General features: G+C 46.3%; 1 protein-coding gene across 5 annotated transcripts in view; it reads right to left on the reverse strand.

Moving 5' to 3' along the window:
- Positions 1–23,093, reverse strand: part of ANO1 (anoctamin 1) — an 802,432-nt gene that overhangs the window by 481,445 nt on the left and 297,894 nt on the right. The window contains exon 1 of one of the 5 annotated variants that reach the window (XM_069623443.1): positions 8,120–8,254. The exons of the other annotated variants lie outside the window; for them this stretch is intronic. Within the exon in view, the coding sequence (XP_069479544.1) occupies positions 8,120–8,224 (105 nt within the window). The 5' untranslated portion in view covers positions 8,225–8,254. Of the gene's footprint in view, positions 1–8,119; positions 8,255–23,093 lie in introns of those variants that run through there. 5 annotated transcript variants of the gene reach the window in all.

The following is a 23,093-nucleotide window of genomic DNA, read 5'->3' on the forward strand; positions in this document are numbered from 1 at the left end:
CATGTCTAGGACTGCATGTTTACAGTAGTCATCCCCGGACGGAGACCCCATTCCGAAGGTACGAGTATGTAGATTGACAGAGACAGAAAATATGTTCTCGCAGCTGCTTCACGGGAGACCTGCTGCTTTAATCAGGAACTACAGAGAGGTTGATTAATTAGAAAGACACTTTGATCAACAACAGACAGGAAGATGGGTTGGACTTAGTATTACATGTTTTTCAACCCTTTACCTTTTCTGTTGCAAAGCACTCTGGTTATGACCTCATTCATATACGAGAATGTTGGTGGGGACCCAGGATTGGTTCATTAAGGTAGGCTTAGCCTACACCAATCAGTGTGGCCCATTTGGCTTTAAAAGTGGGCTGAGCCCCTCTTTTGGGCAGATCATCTGAAGACTTTGCAAGGAGTAGCCAGAAGAACTCAGCATTGGACTCTGACTGAAGGTACAGTTTGCCTTACATCTTCTGCCAGTGAAGGAAGGCCAGGACCTCCAAGAGGGAAGCAAGATCCCTCCCCTAAACATCTCCTAGGGAACAGAGGGAAATACTGAATCCAGAGAATACTCCAAGCAGCTCCAGAACCGGTAACCAGCAAGCACACAGCATGCCCTGCTAGGCTCTGCAGCAAGCCTCCTAGGTGGGAAGAGCACGAGCGTCTCTGAACCAAACCAAGGCAGCTGCCTGCACCACTCTTCTCAGCTTTGGGCCGTCCGCCTTAAAGGATGACACTGGACCAGTGAAGAAGCTAGGAGGAGACCATGTACAAGGATCTACCAACGTCCACCTTAAAGGAACTTTTTGAGCCAATCGAGCCCCTCGAGCTTCAACCGACTGCACCACTGACTGTTGTTATGCCACAGTTGCTAAAGCCATCCGAGACGTCTCGACCAGTGCTTCCGAACCACCGAACAGCACTGAGATAACAATTCCTGAACCTGAGCCATTGTGTAGGCCAGCCTGCAGCATCCGTCCAGCTTCGTTCACTGAACTGCCTGCCGCCGGATACCCGCAGATGTCTCCCATCTTGATCTCTGTTGCAAAATCTGCAAAGTGTCCTGAAACTGACTCAACCCTGTGAACACCAAAAACACCTACAAGCACCAGGTACATTGCGGTTCTGCCCCCTGGTCCTTCTCTGAAGGCTTCTATTGACATGTTATGTCCCATTGCTTCCTTTGTGTTTGTGACGAATCAACTTCTGGAGGAACCAGTGGTCCAGGGATGAACATCGGTTTCTAAACCATCAATCAAGCCCACACCTCTAGTATACTAGAAGGGATCTGAACAGATTGGACCACAATTTTTGGTAATGTGGGCAGAACAGCAGGCTTATCTCTGTAAGGTCGTGCATCGTTGGTTAGTTGCAACAAAGCAAAAATACTATTATTACCCATTGATAAAAGGGACTGTCCAGTCAAGGTTGTATCAAAAGATCTACTTCATTATTACTACAACAGATAGTTCTAGCACACTACAAATATGACCACCCTGTCAATGAACACAGAGAACCGACAGTTTCACAAAGGAAAGGGATTCACTCTGGATACTGCCAGGAGGGTAGTTGTTAAAGTAATCAGTCTTACAGTTCAAGGTATTCAGTTCCAGCAGCAAGGGGGAAAAGGGTTGTAACTGTTTCGAGGGGCCTTCGGAGAAGGAGCAGGAGGGCAGAAATACAATGTACCTGGTTCTGAAGAAGTTCTTGGTGCTCGACAGCATTGAGGTGGTTCCAGGGCACTTTGCAGCCCTTGAGACAGAGTTAGTAAAGGGAGACAGCCGTGGGTAGCAGGCGGCAAGCAGTTTGGCAAGCGGGGCTGGACGGATGTATGCAGGCTGTCTGGTGCAGCGACTCAGGGCCAAGAATCGTTGTCTCTGTGCTGGTTGGCGGATCTGGAATGCTGGTCAAGGCTGCTCAGATGGCTCTTGTGACAACAGTCAGTGGTGCAGCCAAATGCGGTTCGAGGACTCGACTATCTCGAAAATGTCCTTAAAAGATGGATGCTGGATGATGCTTGTGTGGCACTCCTCCTAGCTTCTTCGTAGGGCTTGTATCATAAAGTGGACAGCCCAAAGCTCAGGAGAGTGATTGCAGGCAACAGCCTTGTCCTTTGTCCAGAGACTCTCTGGCACTTCCCACCTAGGAAGCTTGCTGGCAGAACCTAGCAGGGCACACTGTGTGCTGGCTGGGTACCGGTTCTGGAGCTACAGGATGGGTCCTCTTGAGTCTGGTATCTCCCTCTGTTCCCTGGAAGATGTTTAGGGGAGGGATCTTGCTTCCCTCTTGGAACTCCTGGCCTTGCTTCACTAGCGGAAGATGTTCCTGCAGAGGGATGCCTTCATGCTCTCATAAACAGGCCTTTCCTGAGGAGTTAACTGAAGAACTGCATCAGTCCCTGGTTTCGGTAAGCGACTCATGAGGGCTGCACCCCACAGTACCTCATCCACCTCCTGCAGCTGGAATGCCAGCTCGAGAGCTTCAAACTAGTTGAAAATATCCTTCTCCACTTCAAAAGCCTGTACTAAGCCTTTGGGGGTGTGCCATCGGGCTTATCCCAGAAACTCTGGTTTGAACCACTACTGCTGCTTTCACTAGAGGTGGATCTGTTGGCCTCTTTCTTCTCTTCAAGCGACTGCTTGTGCAGCTCTATGTCACCCCTGTCCCACTCAATGGCAACCTTGTCCCGCTGTTTCTGTTCCTCTAGTGCTAGTCTCCTCTCCTCGAGCAGGAGCTTTCTAGACGTTACCTCATTAACAGCCGGCCACTTAGAAACTGATCTGAGGCCTGAAACCTGCAGGATGCCACACTAGCCCCTGTCCTCACTGACCCTCTCGAGTATTGATAAACCACACTTGCCCCACGGTGGCATGATTGGTGAGAATCACCACTCATGTGGTCGTCCTTGCCATTTTTCCCCTCCGGAAGGACTTGTTTGTTCAGGTACACAGGGTCTAGCCCATCCCCTAGGGTCCTCTCCCCAACCGCCCTCGCTTCTACCCCAGCTTGGATGCTGGTCAGCAACTCAGGGTTATTAACCTTAGTGCTGTGGAGAAGTCCCTTCTCTTGACATAAGACATGCAGGACATACTTGGTCATGCTTTTTATAGTCTCCATGTCCAGCCCCATGACTATTACTCCAAGCAGTGACTGAATGTTATCTGCAACAGTACTTTTATCGTTGGGTGGCTAAGCTGTGCGCAAGGCTCCAACCAATCTGACCGCTTGCCACCAATGTGACGAATCACCTTCCGGGGAACCAGTGGTCCAGGGATGAATATCGGTTTCTAAACCATCAATCAAGCCCACACCTCTAGTACACCAGAAGGGATCCAAACAGATTGGAACACGAGTCAATTATAAACCTCCCTGTCCAATTTTTGGTAACGTGGATGGAACGGCAGGCTTATGTCTGCAAGGTCGTGGATCGTTGGTTAGTTGCAACACAGTGAAAATACAATTATTACCCAATGATAACGGGATAGTCCAGTCAAGGTTGTATACAAATATCTACTTTATTATTACTACAACAGACCGTTCTAGCACACTATAAATACAACCACCCTGTAAAGGAACACAGAGGACAGACAGTTTCACGAAGGAAAGTGATGCACTCAGGATACTGACAGGAGGGTAGTAGGTTAATTAATAATTTTATAGTTCAAGGTTATTGGGTTCCAGCATCAAGGAGGAAAAGGATCCGAACTGTCTCTAGGGGCCGTCGGAGAAGGACCGGGGGCAGAAACACAATGGACCTGGTGCTGAAGAAGTTCTTGGTGCTCAACAGTATTGAGGCGGTTCCAGGGCGCTTTGCAGCCCTTGAGACAGAGTTAGTGGCCGGAGAGAGCTGTGGGTACCAGGCGGCAGGCAGTTTGGCAAGCGAGGCTGGACGGGCGTCTGCAGGCAATCCGGTGCACCTGCTCTGGGCCAAGAATCAGCTTCTCTGTGCTGGTTGCCAGATCTGGAATGCTGGTTGAGGTGGCTCAGATGGCTCTTGTGACTACGGCGTGACAAAAGTCAGCAGTGCAGCCAGATGCAGTTCGAGGACTCGACTGTCTCGAAAGTGTCCTTAAAAGATGGATGCTCGATGATGCTTTTGTGGCACTCCTGCTAGCTTCTTCACAGGGCTCATATCATCCTTTGAAAGTGGATGGACTAAAGCTCATGAGAGGGTTTGCAGGCAACAGCCTTGTACTTTGTCCAGAGACTCTCCAGCACTTCCCACCTAGGGATCTTGCTGGCAGAACCTAGCAGGGCACGCTGTGTGCTGGCTGGGAACTTGTTCTGGAGCTGCTGGAAGGGTCCACTGAGTTTGGTATCTCCCTCTGTCCCCTGGGAGATATTTAGGGGAGGGATCTTGCTTCCCTCTCGGAATTCCTGGCCTTCTTTCACTGGTGGAAGATGTAAGGTAGATTGTACCTTCAGACCGGGTCCAGATGAGTACTTCTTCTTACTCCTTGCGAGCGAAGTTGTGGAAGATTTTTCAAGTGAGGGGTTAAGCCCTCTCTTAAAGCCGAATGGGTCCATATGATTGGTCCAGGCTAAGCCTACCTTAATTAACCAATCCTGGGTCCCCACCAACAATCGTCTGTTATGCATGACATCAGGGCAAGAGTGCTATGCAACAGGACAGACAAGGGGTGACAACATGTACCTAAGTCCCACCCATCTTCCCGTCTGTTGTAGATTGAAGTGTCTCTCTGGTTAACTGAGCCCTCTGTGACTCTTGAATAAAGTGCAGGTCTCCCTTGAAGTTTGTGCTTGGAGCAGACTTCCTTTCTCCCCCAAATCACATCCTTTGTCCCTCTGAAAGGGGTCTGCTCTGCGGGAACACCTGTGGTAGCTGCTGGACCCAGACAGGCCATTCACTGCCTTTCATACAGAGAGGTGGGAACTCACTTCAAGTTGACACATTGCATACCAAAGGGCCGTTAGTCGCGCCTTCCTGTTGTCTGTCTGGCAATTAAGCCTCTCCTCTAGGCTTGCTTCAATGATCTTGTTAGTATGCAGTGCCACCAGCCAGAGTAGACAAACAGAATGCAGATCCATGGTGCCTTTGATATTTAAATTAGGCTGTCCCTGCCTGGAGGAAGGTGTGTCTTGCCCCCTTTTTGAGATGCTTTGATGTACCTGGGGCTGTCACATTCCAGCTGAATATGACAGAGGAAGGCGGTGCCTATAGGATGTGTCTTCCCGGAGTACACGTCACTATGCGTTTTGCACAGGAAGCAGATGAAATGTACATAGAATGGCCTCACACATTTCTCAGAGGCTGATGTCCCAGCATTCATTTTTATTATTAAAAAAAAAAAGTCCAGGTGAGCATTCTCTCCCAGTGCAGATGGTCAAATTCCTCATAGTGTTCAAACCAAGTATTCTTTAACTATTGTGATTAATTACTATACCGACTACCCTCCTGTCAGTATCCAGAGTACATCCCTTTTTCCTGCTTTGAAACTGTCTGTCCTCTGCATTCCATGACAGGATAGGTTGTATTGTAGTGTTGCTAGAACTGTCTGCTGTGTTAATAATAAAGTAGATATTGCTATACAACATTGACTGGGCAATCCCTTTTGTAATTGGGTAATAATTGCATGTTTGCTGTGTTGTAACTAACCAATGATCAACTAAATTTCGGACATAAGCCTGCCATTGTGTCCACGTTACCATAATTGGACAAGTAGGTTTGTAATTTGCTTGTGTTTCCAATCTGCCCGGATCACTTCTGGTGTACTAGAGGTTTGGGGATGACTGATGGTTTAGAAACCAATATTCATCCCTGGACCACTGGTGCTGTGGAGGTTGATGTGTTGCACTGATTTTGTGAATGAAGAGAACATGAGGGAGAGTAGAAAGAAACAAGAGAAGACAGATAGAGCAGAGTGAGTCCATGGATGCCCTTATTAGCAACTCAGTATGTGCACCACACACCCTTTTCATGAATGCGGCGAGGTGCCCATATTAACTTCTCTCCATATGTTCCTCTGTTGTCCTTGCCTGATTTCCAGGTGCTCCGTGGGCTGAATGTATATCCATGTACCCTAAGACAGTGTGCCAGTGTCTGAGCCAGAGCCTCATTGGCTCCCCCTATGAAACCCTCTCTCTGTGCCCCTTGCCAGAGCTCTCATGTTTCCCCCGATCACGCTTGAGGAAACATTTAGTCCTGTTTCCCCCCCTTTGGATTATTGGACTTGTCGTTTTCTTTTAAGCTATGATGATTTTAGTAGATTTTATGGTGCAAAGGTTCTTAACCCTCTGTGCTGGTATTTATATGGATTGTTTGTAAATTGAATTGTTTAATTATCTGCTGCTGAAAGACGTTGACTAAAGCATAAGTTTAATTAAAGAAATTCTATTTGAAATTCAGCAAAACTACAAGTACCCGAATTCAAAGCCAAAACAAGGTTGGTGGCCTTCTCACACATGGTGATGGTAAATGTGAGAGCGCTGCCTTCAACGCCTCTTCGTGTGCACTGATGGGCGCCTCCTTATGTACTGCCTCACTCAGACGCCTGCATGAAAGGTGAGCCTGCGCGTTACATCTCCTGCACGCTGCAGAAACCCGAGCCGGTAGAAGCCGCATGTCTTACGAGTGCAGAGGGTGAGAGCCAGCTCTGGTGTCGACCCCACAGCGCTCGTTAAACGGTCTCCTAAATACCGCGCAAGCACACGCAGGTTGTAAAGCCGTTTTATCGCGAACTGCCCGTCTCGCACGCCGACGGCCGCAGCACCTGGGCAGGTGGAGCCAGGATGCTCCCAACAGCCTGTGGGATTCACTAGAAATCTACTGTGATTGAGAAAGTTCACTGATTAATTGCTTCCTGGAGCCATAAAAACACGGAATCCATGGACCAATTTTCCCGCCATTCAGGGACGTCCCTTCAGATCATTACCACACAACGTGTCCACGCGCATTGTGTGTGCCGCATGTCTGCTCACACCTCGACTCCCACAAACGTGCACCTTCCTTCGGAGAGCAGCAATGCGGTCTCTCTGGGCCATACCACTGATAACTTAGAACAACACGGGTACCAACTTCAGAGCAGCTGTGTCTACGAATGGGGCACGATAAACGCAGCTGGCGACACCAAATTAAATTAAAGAGTGCACACATTTAATTTGGAAACGTGCATTACACTCATAGGAAGGACACGTGTGTGTATATTATACTAACACATGACTAGAGGATGCATGTATATATTATACAAAAATTACTGTGTGTGTAAACTGGCACACACATTTTGTTCCAGTACATATTTAAAATGCATGGAATAAACAACCTCGATTTCCCACAATAAAAGCAGCACACGTTTTTATTTCGAAAGCTGACGAGTATACGGAGAATACCTGAAAGGGGTTGTCCACGGCAAAGAGCGGGTACTTTTAAGTCCCAGTGATCAGGAGAACCTCCTCCATACACCTTTTCCAGGAGTTAGCATGCATTTACTAATTACTCGAAAGTGGTTCCTAGAATGAAAGTTGCACCTCCTTAATTTGCGCACACGCCGTGCAGGTAGGAAACGGAGTAGGCGTGCAACGGTATAAACAATAGTCTCCTTTCCCTCCAAAACAACACGAGGGAACTAGGGATATTTCGCAGGAAAGTATACATATAACCAGAATGACAATAATGGTGTCGCGCCACTAGTTTGATTTAAGCGAGAAAGGCGATCAGGTACGGCGCTCACACTTTTCAGAATGACATGCTTAAATCTTTGTTGATGCCTCGCTTGTCTTCTCCCAAAAGGGTATGCAGACACATTGCTTGCTGGGGTTTCTTTCCAGGTGATGAGCAAACTCACCGGCGGCCTTTCAAATAATTCCCAAAACACAGATCCCCCTTGAAATGCATCTCAGTATCCTTTTAAGTTATAACACTTCAACTAAAATCCTGTTCCAGAGAGCAACGGTTCACAGTGCAAACACTATTTTGCTTTGACTGTAATTTTCTCTTGCCCCCGCCACCTCCCAGAATTTAACCTTTATTTGTTTTTTGTTTTTTTAATTGGCAAGTGCATTGCAACATACAAGACTAGGGGTTATCCACCCCTGTGTGGGATTAGATGTGTGCACTGTTGACACCTGTGCGAGCACAGCTCCCCCAGTGCCTGTTGGTATGGCCTTACCTCGAACTTGCCGTGCAGCACAACCTCTCGCAGCAGGTCGTGCTGTCCGTGGGGCTCGCCCTGCGGAGGGGTCAGGGAGCTGTCCGGGCGGGTATCGGCTGCCATGGCTCTTAGGCAGGGCTGTGTGGGACCGGCTCAGCCTCCGTCCTCCGGCAGCAGAGTCTTGCCCTGAGATCTTCCAGTCGCAGCTGCTGCGCGCCCTCCCTCGGGGCCCGGAGACCTCCCAGCGGGAAGATAACTTCCAACACAGATCTTCCGCCGCCGCCGCCGCCTCCCTCCTCCTCCCTCCCATCTGCGCTGCAGGCTGGCGGGCCCCTGTGGACCCCTGCTAATGGCCCCAGCAGGGATGGGCCTTGGACGGTCCTGGGTGGGGGGCTCGCTGTCCTCTATGAGGGGCTCTGGTCAACCATACCAATCTAGTAACCAACTCACACTGGACCCCCTTGCAGGCCTCTTCCCAGTTCGTTTACACCCAGGCAACTCTTTTTCGAGACTGCACCCCTCTTTTCGGCCCCCGACTGTTCGTTTTCATTTTGTTGGCTTCTTTCCCTGTACACACATCTTTAGCTTAATAATGGCGCGTCCATTGTCAGTAGACACCTGCATTTAATGCTTCTCTCTCCATCTCTTTGCAGAGACTCTGCCTTTAAAAGCACCCCTAGTTCGCTGGCTGTGCCCTGGGACGCACACGCTCCTCTTATTTAATGTCGCTCTTAAATCACACACAGGCCACTGAACTGGTGCGCACCTCTTTCTCGTCTTTACGGTGCCGCGGCTTCCTCTGCGCAGACATCCCTGGTTGAAAGCGTGCCCCTCTTTCTGCTGCCCCCCTTGTTCAGCGTGTATCTCCTCTTGTGCCCACGCCGGGGGCCAGTCTTTACAGGTTGATATACACGCACCCTAAATTTGCGTGACCCCCCCCCCCCCGAGCTGGCTTTTCCTACGAACCGATTAACCGCACGTCGCCTTGCCTCTGTCCGCTCCACACTGCAGGGGAGAAGCTGCAGAGTGAGGCGGGCCTGCTCCTGCCGGACTACCTGACCTTCCTGGCACCGTCTGGAAGAATCACTGGCAGGCACATCAAGAAGATATAGTGCAAGATGGCATTCCCTGCTGATGTCAAGGCGTTGGGTCACAGGTTGGCATTTGATATCAGCGTGAGCCTGGAGGCAGGGAAGTGGTCCAAGGAGGAGACAGGAGATGGGTATGGTTCAAGCGGTTTTTAGGAGGAGTCCTAAAGGTAAGGAAAGGATCGGTTCAAAGGAGACTAGTTTAACAAGACATGTCCCCTGGTGCGCCAGGGCACGTGCCAAATGGCGAGGCAGGCGACAGGCCTTACTGGAAAGGGTTCCGTGACTGAGCGGCAGGGCCGGCTGAAGAGGTATCAGGGCTGGTTGGGAGCCATTTCAACATGGTATTTGGGGTCCACCCGTGCTTTACAACTGGGGAAACCAGCCCCAGGCACCTTTGGGGTGCTTACATTATAATTAAATAAAAAAATTGCTCCAGTTTATCTCGGGACAGCCAGCCAGCAGGTATCTGAAACACTAAAAATATCTGCTGAAAAGCTAGTAATCTCTCTTTAACAGTAGGGTGCTAATATCGTGGAAACCAGAGTGAAAAGGCAACAAGGTGATAAGCGGGAGGTGAAAGTCTGAGGGTGCCAGCAAAATGAAAGGTCTATTTTTCTGTCTCATAAGACTACACACATTGGGCAGCTGCTCTGTAGCCCCAGGCCCATTTCATATGAAGGAGTTGAAACACTCTGGCGCTGCTGCTGCCAAAGGGTGGCATAGTACTGAGTCAAGGAGGAGGCTGGGCCCGGTTCTAGGAGTGTGCGAGAGGAGAGAGAAGAAAGATTGCACTCGTCCGAAACGACCTGGTCGAAATATTGTAGAAGTCCCAATAGTGTTGGTGTCTGAGTTCACCGGCAATACACAACTTCACTAAGAAGGCCAACAAAGACTTCCCTAAAGCTCCCATGGGTTACCTTTGGTAGCAATGGCTGAACAACAAGGCCAAGCTTAGTAGGGCATGGTGTCATTGGCTTAAAATCCAGCGAAGCACAGAAGACACTACCCACTAAATCATCCACTTACAGATACAGTTAGCTTAACATGCAAATCACTTTAATCACTGCAATCATAGGAACACAATAACCAATCCCTTTTAGCTCAGAAGTTGCAGCCTCTAAAAGGTGGCATAGAATCAGTGTCAGAAATGGCCTTTTATAAGGAATAAGCATCCAAAGTTGGCAGATTCAGCCCCAGAGCTCTTACAGTTCTGTCCAAGCTATTGAACTTGAGTTAATTGGAACGATTGTTTTTACAATGCTTGTACACGCGTCTGATGTGGGCTTGGTTAAGGTCCTGATATAGCAATAGAGACTAGCACCTAAGGAGAGAGAGCTGATGGACCAGCAGGACACATTCTTTGTGCAGGAAGGGCCAGGATGCAGCCCCACAGGATTTGCAGACCAGCAGGTAAAGTGCCCATTCCTCGGTTGCTAAGGGATAGTGGGTAGACGAGCAAGCAGTGGTGGTGGAGGTAGTTTTTGGTGCCCGGGTGGGGCAGGTGGTTGCTGGGAGTGCACCAGGATTCTCAATGTTTCAAGGGTCAGTCCCGGCTGGTGAATGCTGTCCCTGGAGGGGCCTAAATATTCCCTAAAATTACTGTGAGCGACTGAGCGTAGTGAGACCAAAATAATGAATGAGTGCGGATTACATGGTTCTACCCCGACCACATTTTTAAAATCATGTGTTGAAGGGTGCATTTAGCAGCACAATTTTTGAGGTAATGGAGTAAAAACTCACGCAATTGGTTGCCTAGGGTAACACGTGAAAAAAAATAGTAAATGTAATGGCCACAGCCAGTCAAGGGATGTGAATATTTTCAGTAGAGGGCAAACATATTTCTCAAAATTAGCGCAAATGATCTAGCACAATGAGAGAGTTCAAAATAATGTAGGAGGTTTCTGGGGAGGATAGGTACACCCCCAGAGAAAGGTTTAAAATAATGTGTTGAAATGGTGCATTTTACAGCAGTTTTTGAGAAAAATGTGGTAAAATGTCATACAATTTACTATTAGTTCTCTATAGAAGCACATGAAAAAATCCAGCAAATGCCATGTTACCAACAGTAGACAGGAACACTTCATAACATTTTCATGGGGCTGCAGCCACAGCCTGTTCATGCCAGGAATAGTCATTGTGAATCACTTACATATGGTTTGGGCCACAATCTAGCTCTACAAGTGATGGTCCCCAAAAAACACTTGCATGAGTTTGCATTCATAATCTATCTGTGCCCAGTGCTGGTCATTGGGTCGGTTCTCGGCGGATCCGAGATCCGGCACCAGATGTGTAGCCGGATCTCGGGATCCGGCCAGAGTCAGCCACCCAAGCCCATGAACCGCGCTGGAAAAAAGAAAGAAGAAAAAAAAAAGCGTCCACGACGGTAGCATTGCCGTTTACCTCGGCTTTGGCACTGATGTGTAATGCACAATGCTCACTACATGTACAACTGAAAGGAATCAGTTGTACATGTAGCGAGCATTGTGCTTTACACGCCAGAGCCGCGTAAAAGGCAATGCTGCCCTCGCGGGCGTTTTTTTTTTTGGCACAACAAAATGAGCCTGGGCTCATCAAGGGGGCGTGGCCTAACTGCAGGCGTCCTGCTGGCCCATTAGGCCACGCCCCCCTGAAGAGCCCCGGCTCAATGGGCTACTGGCACCCCTGTCAGGCAGCCTTTTGTAGTGATCAACACCCTCTCCCCAGGGGAGAGGGTGTTGATCTCTGCTTTTATTTTCTATTGGGTTGCCGGGCAGGGGACAGCGCCTCGCCTATTCAGCCTTAATGGTGGCGCTTCCCCTCGGCAGCTGGGGCGGGGGGCAGCGTCGCCATTAAGGCTGAAGGGGTGAGGCTGCTGGAAGCTGAGGCCGTTTTGCTTCCAGCAGCCTCACGTTTCTCTCCACAATGGTGGCACCGGCCCACGGGCATCTCCTGCTTAAAGGTATGCCTCGCAGGTGTGACGCCACCATTATGGCTGAAAGGCATTTTTTTCTGGAGCCTGAAGCTTTCGCACACGAGCGATAGGTTCAGGCTTCGGAAAAAAATCCTGTTCTTGTAGTGGCCGGGGCTGGCAGGGGAGATTAGTGGGCCCCACAGGGCCCCGCCTCAGATTGAAATTTCGGAGCCTGCCGGGGCAGAGCCCCGGCAGGCCCCGTCCCACTTAAAGCCCTGGCCGGTGGTAAAAGGCAATGTTGCCTTTGCGGGCACTTTTTTTTTAAAGTATTTATCTGATCGGATGGCCACTACCAACCCCGCCCCCTCTAGACCACGCCCCCTCCTCCCCCAACTCCTCCCCCACCCTCACTTGTGGGATCCCCACCACATTTTTTCCATCTCCACCACTATCTGTGCCAGTGATGGTGGATTAAGTCACTTTCATGAAGTTGCCACCAAAGAGATTTAGGGGAGCACCTGAGTACATCTGCAAGCTACATACCCTGTATTGGAGACGTGAGATTGTGCCCTGCCTAACACCGGCTATTATACCAATATCGCAGCGAGTGTTCGAAAGCAAATCCCCATGAGACAACCCTATTGAAGATACCCTCGAAGTGATGACATGCTGTAGGAGGAACTTGCTGTAGCAGTATGAGAAAGAGTTGAGCACGTGTACTGATGATGTCATAAGAAAGTGTGCACAATGTCACAATATATTGATAAAGACAAGGTATGGATCTTAAAGGGTGATCAACGAAGTTAAGAACTGAGTGAACTATTACACGTAGAAAAGAAGACAATTCACAAGGTGTTGCAGAAAAGAGAACTTCAATAAATGTACAGATGCTGAAACGCAAGGTAGATCAAGTCAGCATAGAAGCTAGCTACAAGTAGTAGATAGAATGCAGGCTGAGCAACCATTGTACAAACTGTACATTGATATCACGAAATAAGTAAGACAGAAATCATGAAGGAGAATGGAAAGTTGCGTTTCAGCTGAATAGCAGGCTCATGGGGCTTCACAGCGAGGCTGCCTGGCCTGAAGTCAAGACCGTAGAAAGCAAGTTCAGCTATCTACTCTGAAGAAGAAGGCGTATGTGGGGGATGAACCTTCTCACGTTAAGGTGCAAGAAAGAACACAAAGGATGGCAAGTTTTAATTCTTTTAAATCATTTAAAATGTGCAAAATGGACCAGATCGTGGTCTCCTGTCACATGTGCCAAAGATGGAAATAGAGCATGAACTTGAAGTTCCAGACACAATAGCGAGTGCCCTCACTCCCGTGCATTCCCAAAGATGAGAATACTCTACATGGCCAAGTAAAAAGATAATTTCATGGCAGAAGACATGGGTTATGAGAAATACTGGGCTAATTGGGTGTTGAGGTAGATTCATGTCCTATCTCCCTGCAACTGGGTTTGGGCTTAGGTGCTGCTAAATGAACCGAATGTTCCAGACATGGCACAAGTGTGCCGACCAATTGTATTAGTCCATATAATGAAGGACCTTTATAGCTTGTAAGACCAATGAGATACTCTTTATATAATGTTTCTGAAATTACATGTTTTAAGAGGTAGGCATAAGTTGTCCACCTGATACCGGGCAGCCAGTAACAATCCTAGCTCCTATACAATCGTATACCTAGATATTTCCCTTAACCAATCCCGACCCTTGATAGGTTTTTCACTATTGGCACATTGCATGGCATCACTCAGAAGTATTATTACTATAAAAACTGTATTTTTGGTGGAGACCATTGAGAGACTGAGCGTATGTCTTTTGATGTTTGTTGTAACCTCCATGTTTTAGATAATGGTTAATAAACAGTACTTTGCCATCTTTCTGAGTTGATTCGGTTATTTGGACTCAGAATTAATCTGGTGTAATCCCATCCATTCATCCATTCCATATGCACGTACCTAAGGGCCATTGACTCATGTGGTAGCAGTGTGGATGGTTTCAAGATCCAAACCAGTTTGTCTCCAGATTCTTCGACGATCGGACATCCTTCACCATTAGTTGGAAGATCGTGGAGTTCCTGTGGAGAGCGGCCGATAAAAGTAAACTTGCAAGAAGAATCAAGACGTGGGCAGGCCCCCCTTTGAAGAAATCCCTGCTCTGTTTCCACAGGCGCTCTGCGGACAGAAGGCGAAGTGGTCGGATTGAAGGAGAAGTGGATACAGAAGGCCTTCAGTTGATTAACAGATGTAAGTAGACTGAGGGAAATGGCAATATAAAGGGGCGGGATTGCGATAATTTTGAGTAACAGGACATTTTGGCGACATAAAGGAACACCTAAGTATTCCTATTTCAAGGGAGATAGAAGAAGACATCTCAAATTCCAATTGGAATATTAAGAGAGAGGATACGCACAGTCAGGACTGTGAAAGGCGATGTCTTAACCCTGTATAGGGTGAAATCAATCGAGGTGAGAGAAGTGCACCCCTTATTATAAATGGTTATAAATGAAAAGAAGGTGATCATGGGGGTTATTAATGAGTAGTGTGTTATTATTTTGAGCATTATTTGTTGTGTGAAATATTGAGAAGTAATAAAGCTGTGAAGGTTGGAAGTAACGCTGTTTGCAAGTTAAGGTGTAGTAAACGATTGGCGCCAATCAGGAGATGGATAGGTTTAATTTATTTATTTATTTATTTATTTATTTATTTATTTATTTATCAACTTTATTTAATAATTATACAAAACATAATACAACTGAGTAACAACAGAATGGGAACAAGCAAAAGATTACTCCTTATACATCAGTGCAACAAAATGCAAATTACTACTTAAGTAACAGCTATTCAAAACGAAATCCGAAAACATCCCCACCCTCCTATCTCATGGCAAGACGTGACAACACAAAACACACAAAAAAAAGGACAAAACATACACCCCTACCAATCCCCAACCTCAATATACACAAAATAAACCAAAGCCTACACCTCATCCAAATAAATCCCTGAATGACCCCCATCTCTCCTCGTACTCAGTTTCCCGATGTTGTCGAACTGCCTGAGTCTTCCCATACCAAGAGAGCGTCCGCATATCCGACACCTAGTTCTCGCAATGTGGCTTCTTCCTGGATTTCCACACCTTCATTATTTGTTTTATGGCCATCAACAATGCTCTATCAATCCATTCCGAACAATCCCACATCTCCAAACTTCGACTATCAGTTGAAAGGAAAATCACTGACAGAAAAGTACGAGGCAGTGTCATACTAGTTACCATGGATAGGTTGTTGAAACAGGAAAGGATTGAGCGGCAATTGATGGCGCTTGCTCATATTTGTTGTTTTAAGACTAAAAATGGTATATGATTTAGATCTGGTAAGTATTGACAGTCAATTGAGACTTGTCATTATGGAGGACACTACTCTCATGCATCTTTGACTGCCAAGGCATGTGCCCAAGCTCAAACAGTACAGTGCAGAACGGGTAAAGGGTACACAGGAATATGTTCATGCCAATGCCTCAAGGGGGATCATTGGCAAAAGATGTATTACAACACATGGCTACATATGTGCATGCTGCATACACAGGGAAGAAAATTGAGAAACGACTGGCAGTTTTAGAACTTTGGAAAATGTGCCAAGAAGAGAAGGAGGACCCACCACCAGAGGTGTGGATGCTTAATCAGCATAAAGGGGAGGGCATTAAGCCCTCAGCTCCCCTTATTCTACCCAAAATTAAGAGCGCAGGTACAGGCAAGATAGGAGTTTATCCTTTGAAGGAATTGAAAGCAGCGGCAGGGTATAGTTACCGAACATATGAACACCCTGCATACAGTAGTGACAATAGTCCAGAAGAGAGCAAAAGGAAGGCAGATGCCTGTACATTCATACGGATTAAGGAAGAAGGAGTTGAGAGGTCGAATATATTGGCAGAAATAGACTGAGAAATTAAAAGATGGAAAGGGGAAAAATATAGGGCTGATGAGGTAACGCTCATACAGAACGAATGGATTGGAGGACAGATACTACTCAAATGAGATGGAAAAAGCATTGAGGAGGTTAGGCAAAGAGAAGACAAAGATGAGCAACAAAGAAAGGACGGGGGATGAGAAAAGAGATTGAGGGAGGATGAGCAAGGAAAAAAAAACAGGGATCAACAGGAACAGATATATAGGGAGGAACAAGAGAAAGACAAAAAAGTAAGCAGAGGAACAAAGGAGGTACAACAGGAAGAAAGAGATAGAAGGAAGAGATAGGAGAGAGAGGAATAAGAAACACAAAGAGTGAAGGACAGAGGTTATAGAGAAGGAGAGAAGAAGAAGATCGCAGACTGGAAGTGAGAAGGGCGGAACAAAGGCAAGAAGAAGTAAGGGCAAGAAGAGATGCAGGAAAGCGAAGAGAAGTGGACGAAGAGATTAAACAGAATAGAAGGCAGTGGGGTCTAGCTGCCAGTCTCATTCTTAAAGAACAAATGAAGGAGGCCGAGCAAGGAAATACGATGGGACAGAACAAAAGAGTTTCTTCCGATAAAGGAAGTAATGCTAGAAACAACTAGGGTGGCACTAGAAGAGGAAAGATATGATGTGGAAAGTACTGGGGAAAGGATCAATAAAATATATCAGTAACTGAGGCAGGATAGCAAGTATGGAACTTGACGAAGCGATAGTTGATCCCTGGTAGCTCAACCGCAAAATGAGGAGGAAAACCTGTTCAGTGATGAACGCCGAGCGCTGTCCTTGAGCAATTAGATTTAGCTAGAGATGAAGGCGATGATAGTCACACTAGTTGGGGGTCTAGCAATGTCAGATGAGGAAAGAGAGTCAGGTTGTGAGACAGGGGGAGAGGGTGTGTGCACCCCGTGGGGAAGCCAACAGATGGATAAAGAGGTAAGACGATCAGATCTGGAACACCCTAAGGACGGAACACCAGATCCCATATCATATTCTGAGCTTCCCTGAAGACAATCATGTAGTGAGAAAGGAGAGTCTCTGCCATATGTGAGTAGGTTAAGGTCATTACCAGCAAGAAGACGAATATGAACAATTACCCCTGCCATAGAAAGACAACTTGTGGGTTCTGACCATGGGATTGGGTTCTCACAGTTCCCCATGTTAGAGAAGGGGCGGAGCAAGACACAATTTATTCCACGGCCCCAGATGGATATGGATAACTTAAAGTGCAAGCTCCCTAGTTTGACTTCAGGGGCTGGGAAATGGATATATGAATTAGAGAACATGACAGGAAGAAATACGCTGGGCATAGGAGACATAAAGGTCAACTGGCTGCCATTCTTGGGGAGAGAGCTGACGACATATGGAGACGAGCAAGATGTGCAGGTGGGACAGCACAAAACACAGTGCATGATGGAGCACCATTTAATAATTGCAGGGCAGATGTTTGGAGGGCTCTCGTGGTACAGTATCCTGATACATCAGATACGGGTGCAACTATGACATGTAAACAAAAAATGAAGGAAGATGAAGACCCCATTGCTTACATTTAGGATATTCAGGAAAAATTGCAGCTTGAAACTTGTGAATCATGGAAAAAACAGTGGCACTATTGTATCATACTGTGTGTCAGAGATTGCCAGAATCAGTACAGAGACAAAAGAAAAAACTAGTACGGATGGAAGCGAAGCCATGGGCTGAGATACAGTTCACCATTGTGCATCATTGAAAAAAGAATAAAAAGAAAGATGGGAACAGAAAGATGGAGGAAGCTAAATTGGTTCAGAAAACATTGTCTAAATTTGCTATAGAAAGGGCCAGTATTGACAAGATGAGAAGGAGTGGCAAAACAAGAAATAATGGGTGTGTCACAGGTGAATAATGCACGTTCAATGGATCAAAGTGGCTATGGGTTTTGGCCACGAGGTAGAGGTGTAGGGTTCAGCAGAAGAGGAGGCAGATTTCAGAACGCCCAAGGCAGATTTCATACCACCCAAGACGGGTTTCAACATTTTCAGAATGGGAGTCAAAATTTTCAAGGAGGGTTTGCTAGAGGGCCACCCATAATATGTTGGAATTGTGGGACGACAGGGCATATTGCGTGCACATTTAGGAACTGAGAGAATTTGCAGCAGAATTGACAGCTTTCAAGAGGGAGGAGCAGTTTATCCACTGCCATACAGCACACAAACAAGAGAGGGCTTTTGCCAGGATCACACATCCTATGAGGCAAAGGTGCCCCAACTACAGCAGGTACAACAGCAGGGGCCAGTACAAATGTACCCACCGCAAAGGCAGTCACAACAAACACCTATGCAAACCCAACAGAATGCAAACACGGGGCAAATACTGACACCTAGGATAGGGGGTGTCACTGTGGTAGGAGGAAACCCTTTTACCGGGACAGGGATTATTTTTAACCCTCAATAGGACATCTCACATGGTGACTTGATGTGTTCAGTACTATCTGTGACACCAGACACCCAAGATGAACCAAGGGTCGATGGGATGATAGGAGGCAAATCCTTTTCTTTTCGTGTAGACACCGGGCCGACATGCTCTTGTACCAGAGAGGGGAATTATCCAATGTCAGGCATTGCCATTAATGCTCAAGGGATGTCTGGAGCTACAAATTTATTTCCTTTTACTGATGAATTACCTGTTTCTATAGGGGAATGTGACATGTCCTTTCCCTTATATTCATGACAGACGCCAGTTAACATCCTGGGAAGAGATTTAATGACAAAACTTAACATGATGATTTCATTCACAGATCAGGAAATAGTGTGCTCCACTGCGGAAATACACTATTTAAACATGAGAGAGGTTATACTAGCATTTACAGGGCAAGTGGCTCTACAAGGAGTCCCTGCAGATCCAGAGGTGTTCATGTATGGGGTAAAAGCATTCTATTAACATGTCTACCTAGATTGGTGGAGAAGATTGTGAGAATACCTGATGAGCTCTTATTTAGTCCACAAGTTCATATGAATGAGGAGAAAGACAGACTATTCCTATAGAGTTAGAAGCAGCTATAGTATGAGGAGAAATAGCAATGCTTGAAGGAGCAGGTGACAAAGGCAGAGCATGGTTGACAGTGATAGCTCTTGAGGAGGGATACAGATTGACAGATATGATAGATGAAGATATGCTCAGAGATTAACATATAGACGATGAGGTTGTGTGTTTTATATGCATTACATACTGGAAAAAGATTGAGAAAAGGAAATCCCACAGCGAAAGGCGATAATACGGAAACAGCAAGCACTTTTACAGGAAGACCTAGAAAAGGTGCGAAGTCTACTTTGGACTACGGGCACCTATGATGTAGGCCTATTGAAGGGAATAGGAGAGGTTAAAATAAAACTCAAACCAGGAGCAATTTTAGCATGAGCAAAACAGTACTCTATGTCTCGAGAAGCTGATGAAGGCATATTCAAGACCATTTCAGCACTGAATCCTCCACTCTGCGACCCCTTCAGCTTATCCAGAATAGAGCAGCGAGACCTATCCTTGGCCTTAAGCCCATGGACCACATCTCTCCTGCTCTAAAAAGTCTTCAGTGGCTCCCGGTTGATGCATGGATTAAATTCAAATCCCTCTGCATCATCCACAAGGCTGTCTGGGCCGGGGACTACACTTCAACTCTATCTCACGAAATACTCTCCCACTAGACCTCTTCACTCCTCTGGCACCAACTCTTTGTGTGTAAAGTGTTTTGCTAAAAAGAGGGCAGGGGATCGCTCAATTTCCTCTGCGGGCTCCCTCCTTAGGAATAGCCTCCCCATGCGCCTTGAGCAGGACCTTCTCAAATTCAGGAAGCTCCTCAAGACTTTCCTCTTTTCTTCCTCCCTCTCATCTTCTCTCCTCTGCTAGTCCCACAGTTGCTAAATTGGTGTCCCTTATGCATCTTCAGGGCCTTGACCTCCCTCACTGATTACTCTCAGCTCCTGTCTATCTATCGCACTTTGCATCTGCACACACCGCCTCTGGAGACTTACACTTACACGTCCCATGGCTCTGGTCATGTAGCACTCAACATTCCTAGCACTTCCTCTATGGCTCTCCCACAAGCTCGGACTCCCCAGCCCTTACCCCCTCTTGCCCCTTCCTTTCTGCACTTGAATGTTCTGAATACTCACAAGGCATAGTAGGTTTGTGCCTCTTCCTCTTCCCTTCAGCTCTTAATATTGTGTTGTAATGTACCCTCCCTCCATCCCTGCACTGTGGGCGCTTTGAAACAGTATATAATCCGATTAAAAAATCCAAGGGAGGGTCATGGAGATTTATCCAGGATTTGCGTCCTCTTAATCAGATTGTAGAAGCTGAATTTCTGTTTGTTCCTAATCCTGAAACAATATTATGCATTATCCCAGTTAAAGTGAAGTATTTCATGGTGATCAATTTTAAAAATGCATTTTTCTCGATCCCGTTGTACAAAGACTTGCAAGGCCGTACTCCCTTTACGTTTAGACAAAAAGACGGAAACATTATAATTTCCCCCAAGGGTATTGTGAGTTCCCATCAATTTTTAATAGTGTTCTACAGATGGATTTAGACAATATTGAACTCAAGAGTGCAGCAATTCAGTACGTAGATGACACATTGATTTGCAATGAAACAGAGGATGAATGCAGGCAAGATTCTGTTCAGTTAAAGGCTATACTGGCGAACAATGGATACAAGGTGGACAAGGAGAAATTAGAGTATTGTCAGGAAAAAGTGTTGTACATAGATCAGATAATTTCACATGAAGGAAAGTAAGTGACACCTGAAAGAGCTGAGGCTATTATGAAAATGCCACAGCCAAACACAGCGAGGCAAATGCAGCAGTTTCTGGACTTGTGCAATTATTGCAGAGCCTGGGTTTTGTATTACAGCACGTATATCAAGCTACTTTGCATGTGTTAAAGAAAGCACACATTGGGAAGGGAAATATAGAATGAACTGAAGAATTGGAGGAAGGATTTGAGGAATTAAAAAGAGCAATCTGTACAGCTCTAGTTTTGGGAATCCCCAATTATAGCGAACAATATTACTTGTTTTCGCACACCAATGGGTCCGTGATGACAGCTGTACTCACACAGAGGACAACATCAGGGTACAGACCTCTGGCATACTATCGTCGGATTTTAGATCCAGTCAAGAGGGGCCTTTTCCCATGTGAACAACCTTTGGCTGTTGATGCATTTGTAATTGAGAAGTTCACAAATATTACCATGGGCTGTTCCACAACTCTTTACCTGGAACACGCCTTATTTGCCATTCTAGAGAACTCAAGGGTACATTAACATCACAGAGAGCTTCAGCGTATGAGGTAATGCTTTCTAATCCAGCCCTTAAGGTAATGAGATGTAAAATAGTGAACACAGATGTTTTTAGCTGAACCTGTGGAAGAAGGTGACTATGTGCATAACCGTTCAAATTATGTTGAATTCTATGATGGTATACCACGTGTGAAGGAAAATGCTTTAGCTGGAGAGGAATTTTCTTTATTGATGGTTCTTTGAAAATGTATCAAACTAGTGGGGAGAGGCATTCAGGCTCGACTGTTGAAGACACCGATTAAATGGGGAATTTGAGGTAGTGGAAAGTGGAAGACTACGTCTCACCTTTCAGCTCAAGTGGCAGTATTAGTAGCGCTTATTGTTGCATTTGAAAAACATGAAGGGCAGGAAGTGACGGTGTACAGTGACTCTGCCTATGTGACGTCAACCGTACATGCAGCGCTGTCCCGCTGGAAAAGGAGGGGATATCTCCAAGCAGACGGCACTTCAGTGCCACATGCATCTCTTTTGGACACGCTTATTAAGGCACTACAACTCCCGGTAGCAGTCATAAAATGCACAGCACATAATAAGCAACCAAACTTTATCTCTTGTGGAAGCGAAGCCGTAGGAATAGAAGCCAAAAGAGTTGCATATTCTTCAGACATTTCAAGTTTTGATACTGAAGATATTAAAGAAGTTTTGCCTAGGAGCATGCTAGTACAAGAGGGGTTTAATATTCAGTCCATTACGTAACTAATAGAGATTCAGGGTACAACCCCACAAGAAGAGCAAACATAGGGGGTGTTCTTTACAAAAGCATTATAATAATAATAATTATTATTATTATGGAGACAGCAAAGCACTGGAAAGCCAGTAGTATCAGCGGCACTGTTGAAAGTCACACTTGAGCAGTTTCATTGCCCTGTGCATATAAGCAGAGAAAGTCTTGCTGCACAATTGCAGAAGTCTGGTTTATTCCCAATTTACTGGAACACATTGCACAGTTCATGGTTAATTGCATTGTGTGTCAAAAGTTTACTGCTGGGCATATACTAAGAACAATCAGAGGAGTAAAACCCTGTCCAAGTGGTCGCTTTCAATATTTGCTTGTCAATTACATTGATATGCTGCAGAAATGTATTGGATACAGGTATCTATTAGTGGTAGCTTGTCCCTTTCACAGGTGGATCGAAGTTGGTCCATGTACACACCCTGGTGCCACTTGCATGGCAAAGTTTTTAGAGCAAAAAGTATTTCCAAGATGAGGTACGTGCGAAGTGCTAAGATCTGATAACGGACCACATTTTGTTAATGAACTTTTTGAACAAATAGGACTTCTATTGAATATAAAGCACAGGTTCTCTTCTGCTTATCATCCACAAGCAAACAGCATATGTGGGAGACTCAATGGTCTCATGAAGGAGAGGATAGCCAAGATCAAATTAACTCTGAAGAAGAGATGGCTGTATTGCCTTCCCCAGCCTTATATGCACTTCGAAATCAGCCAGTTTCTGACCACCACCTTACTCCCCATGAATTAGTGACTGGGCGTCACATGAGAATGCCGCTTTTGCCCCCATCTAGAGTCAGGAGTGATTCCCAGAGTGTAGTGAAGGCTTTAGGTGATGAAATGCACAATTATTTGATATGTATGACTACCAGTGTTTCTTTCATTGCAGATCAAGTCAAGCTTCGGGGGGGGGTCAAAGAACATGGAAGAGACCAGTCCAGTAACCGATGCAAGCAAACTATTGCCACCACCGAAATTATATGTTGGGGAACAAATCCTCA

The sequence above is a fragment of the Ambystoma mexicanum genome, chromosome 11 (assembly GCF_040938575.1).
Source record: "Ambystoma mexicanum isolate Mex_15411 chromosome 11, UKY_AmexF1_1, whole genome shotgun sequence".
NCBI classification, from domain to species: domain Eukaryota; kingdom Metazoa; phylum Chordata; class Amphibia; order Caudata; family Ambystomatidae; genus Ambystoma; species Ambystoma mexicanum.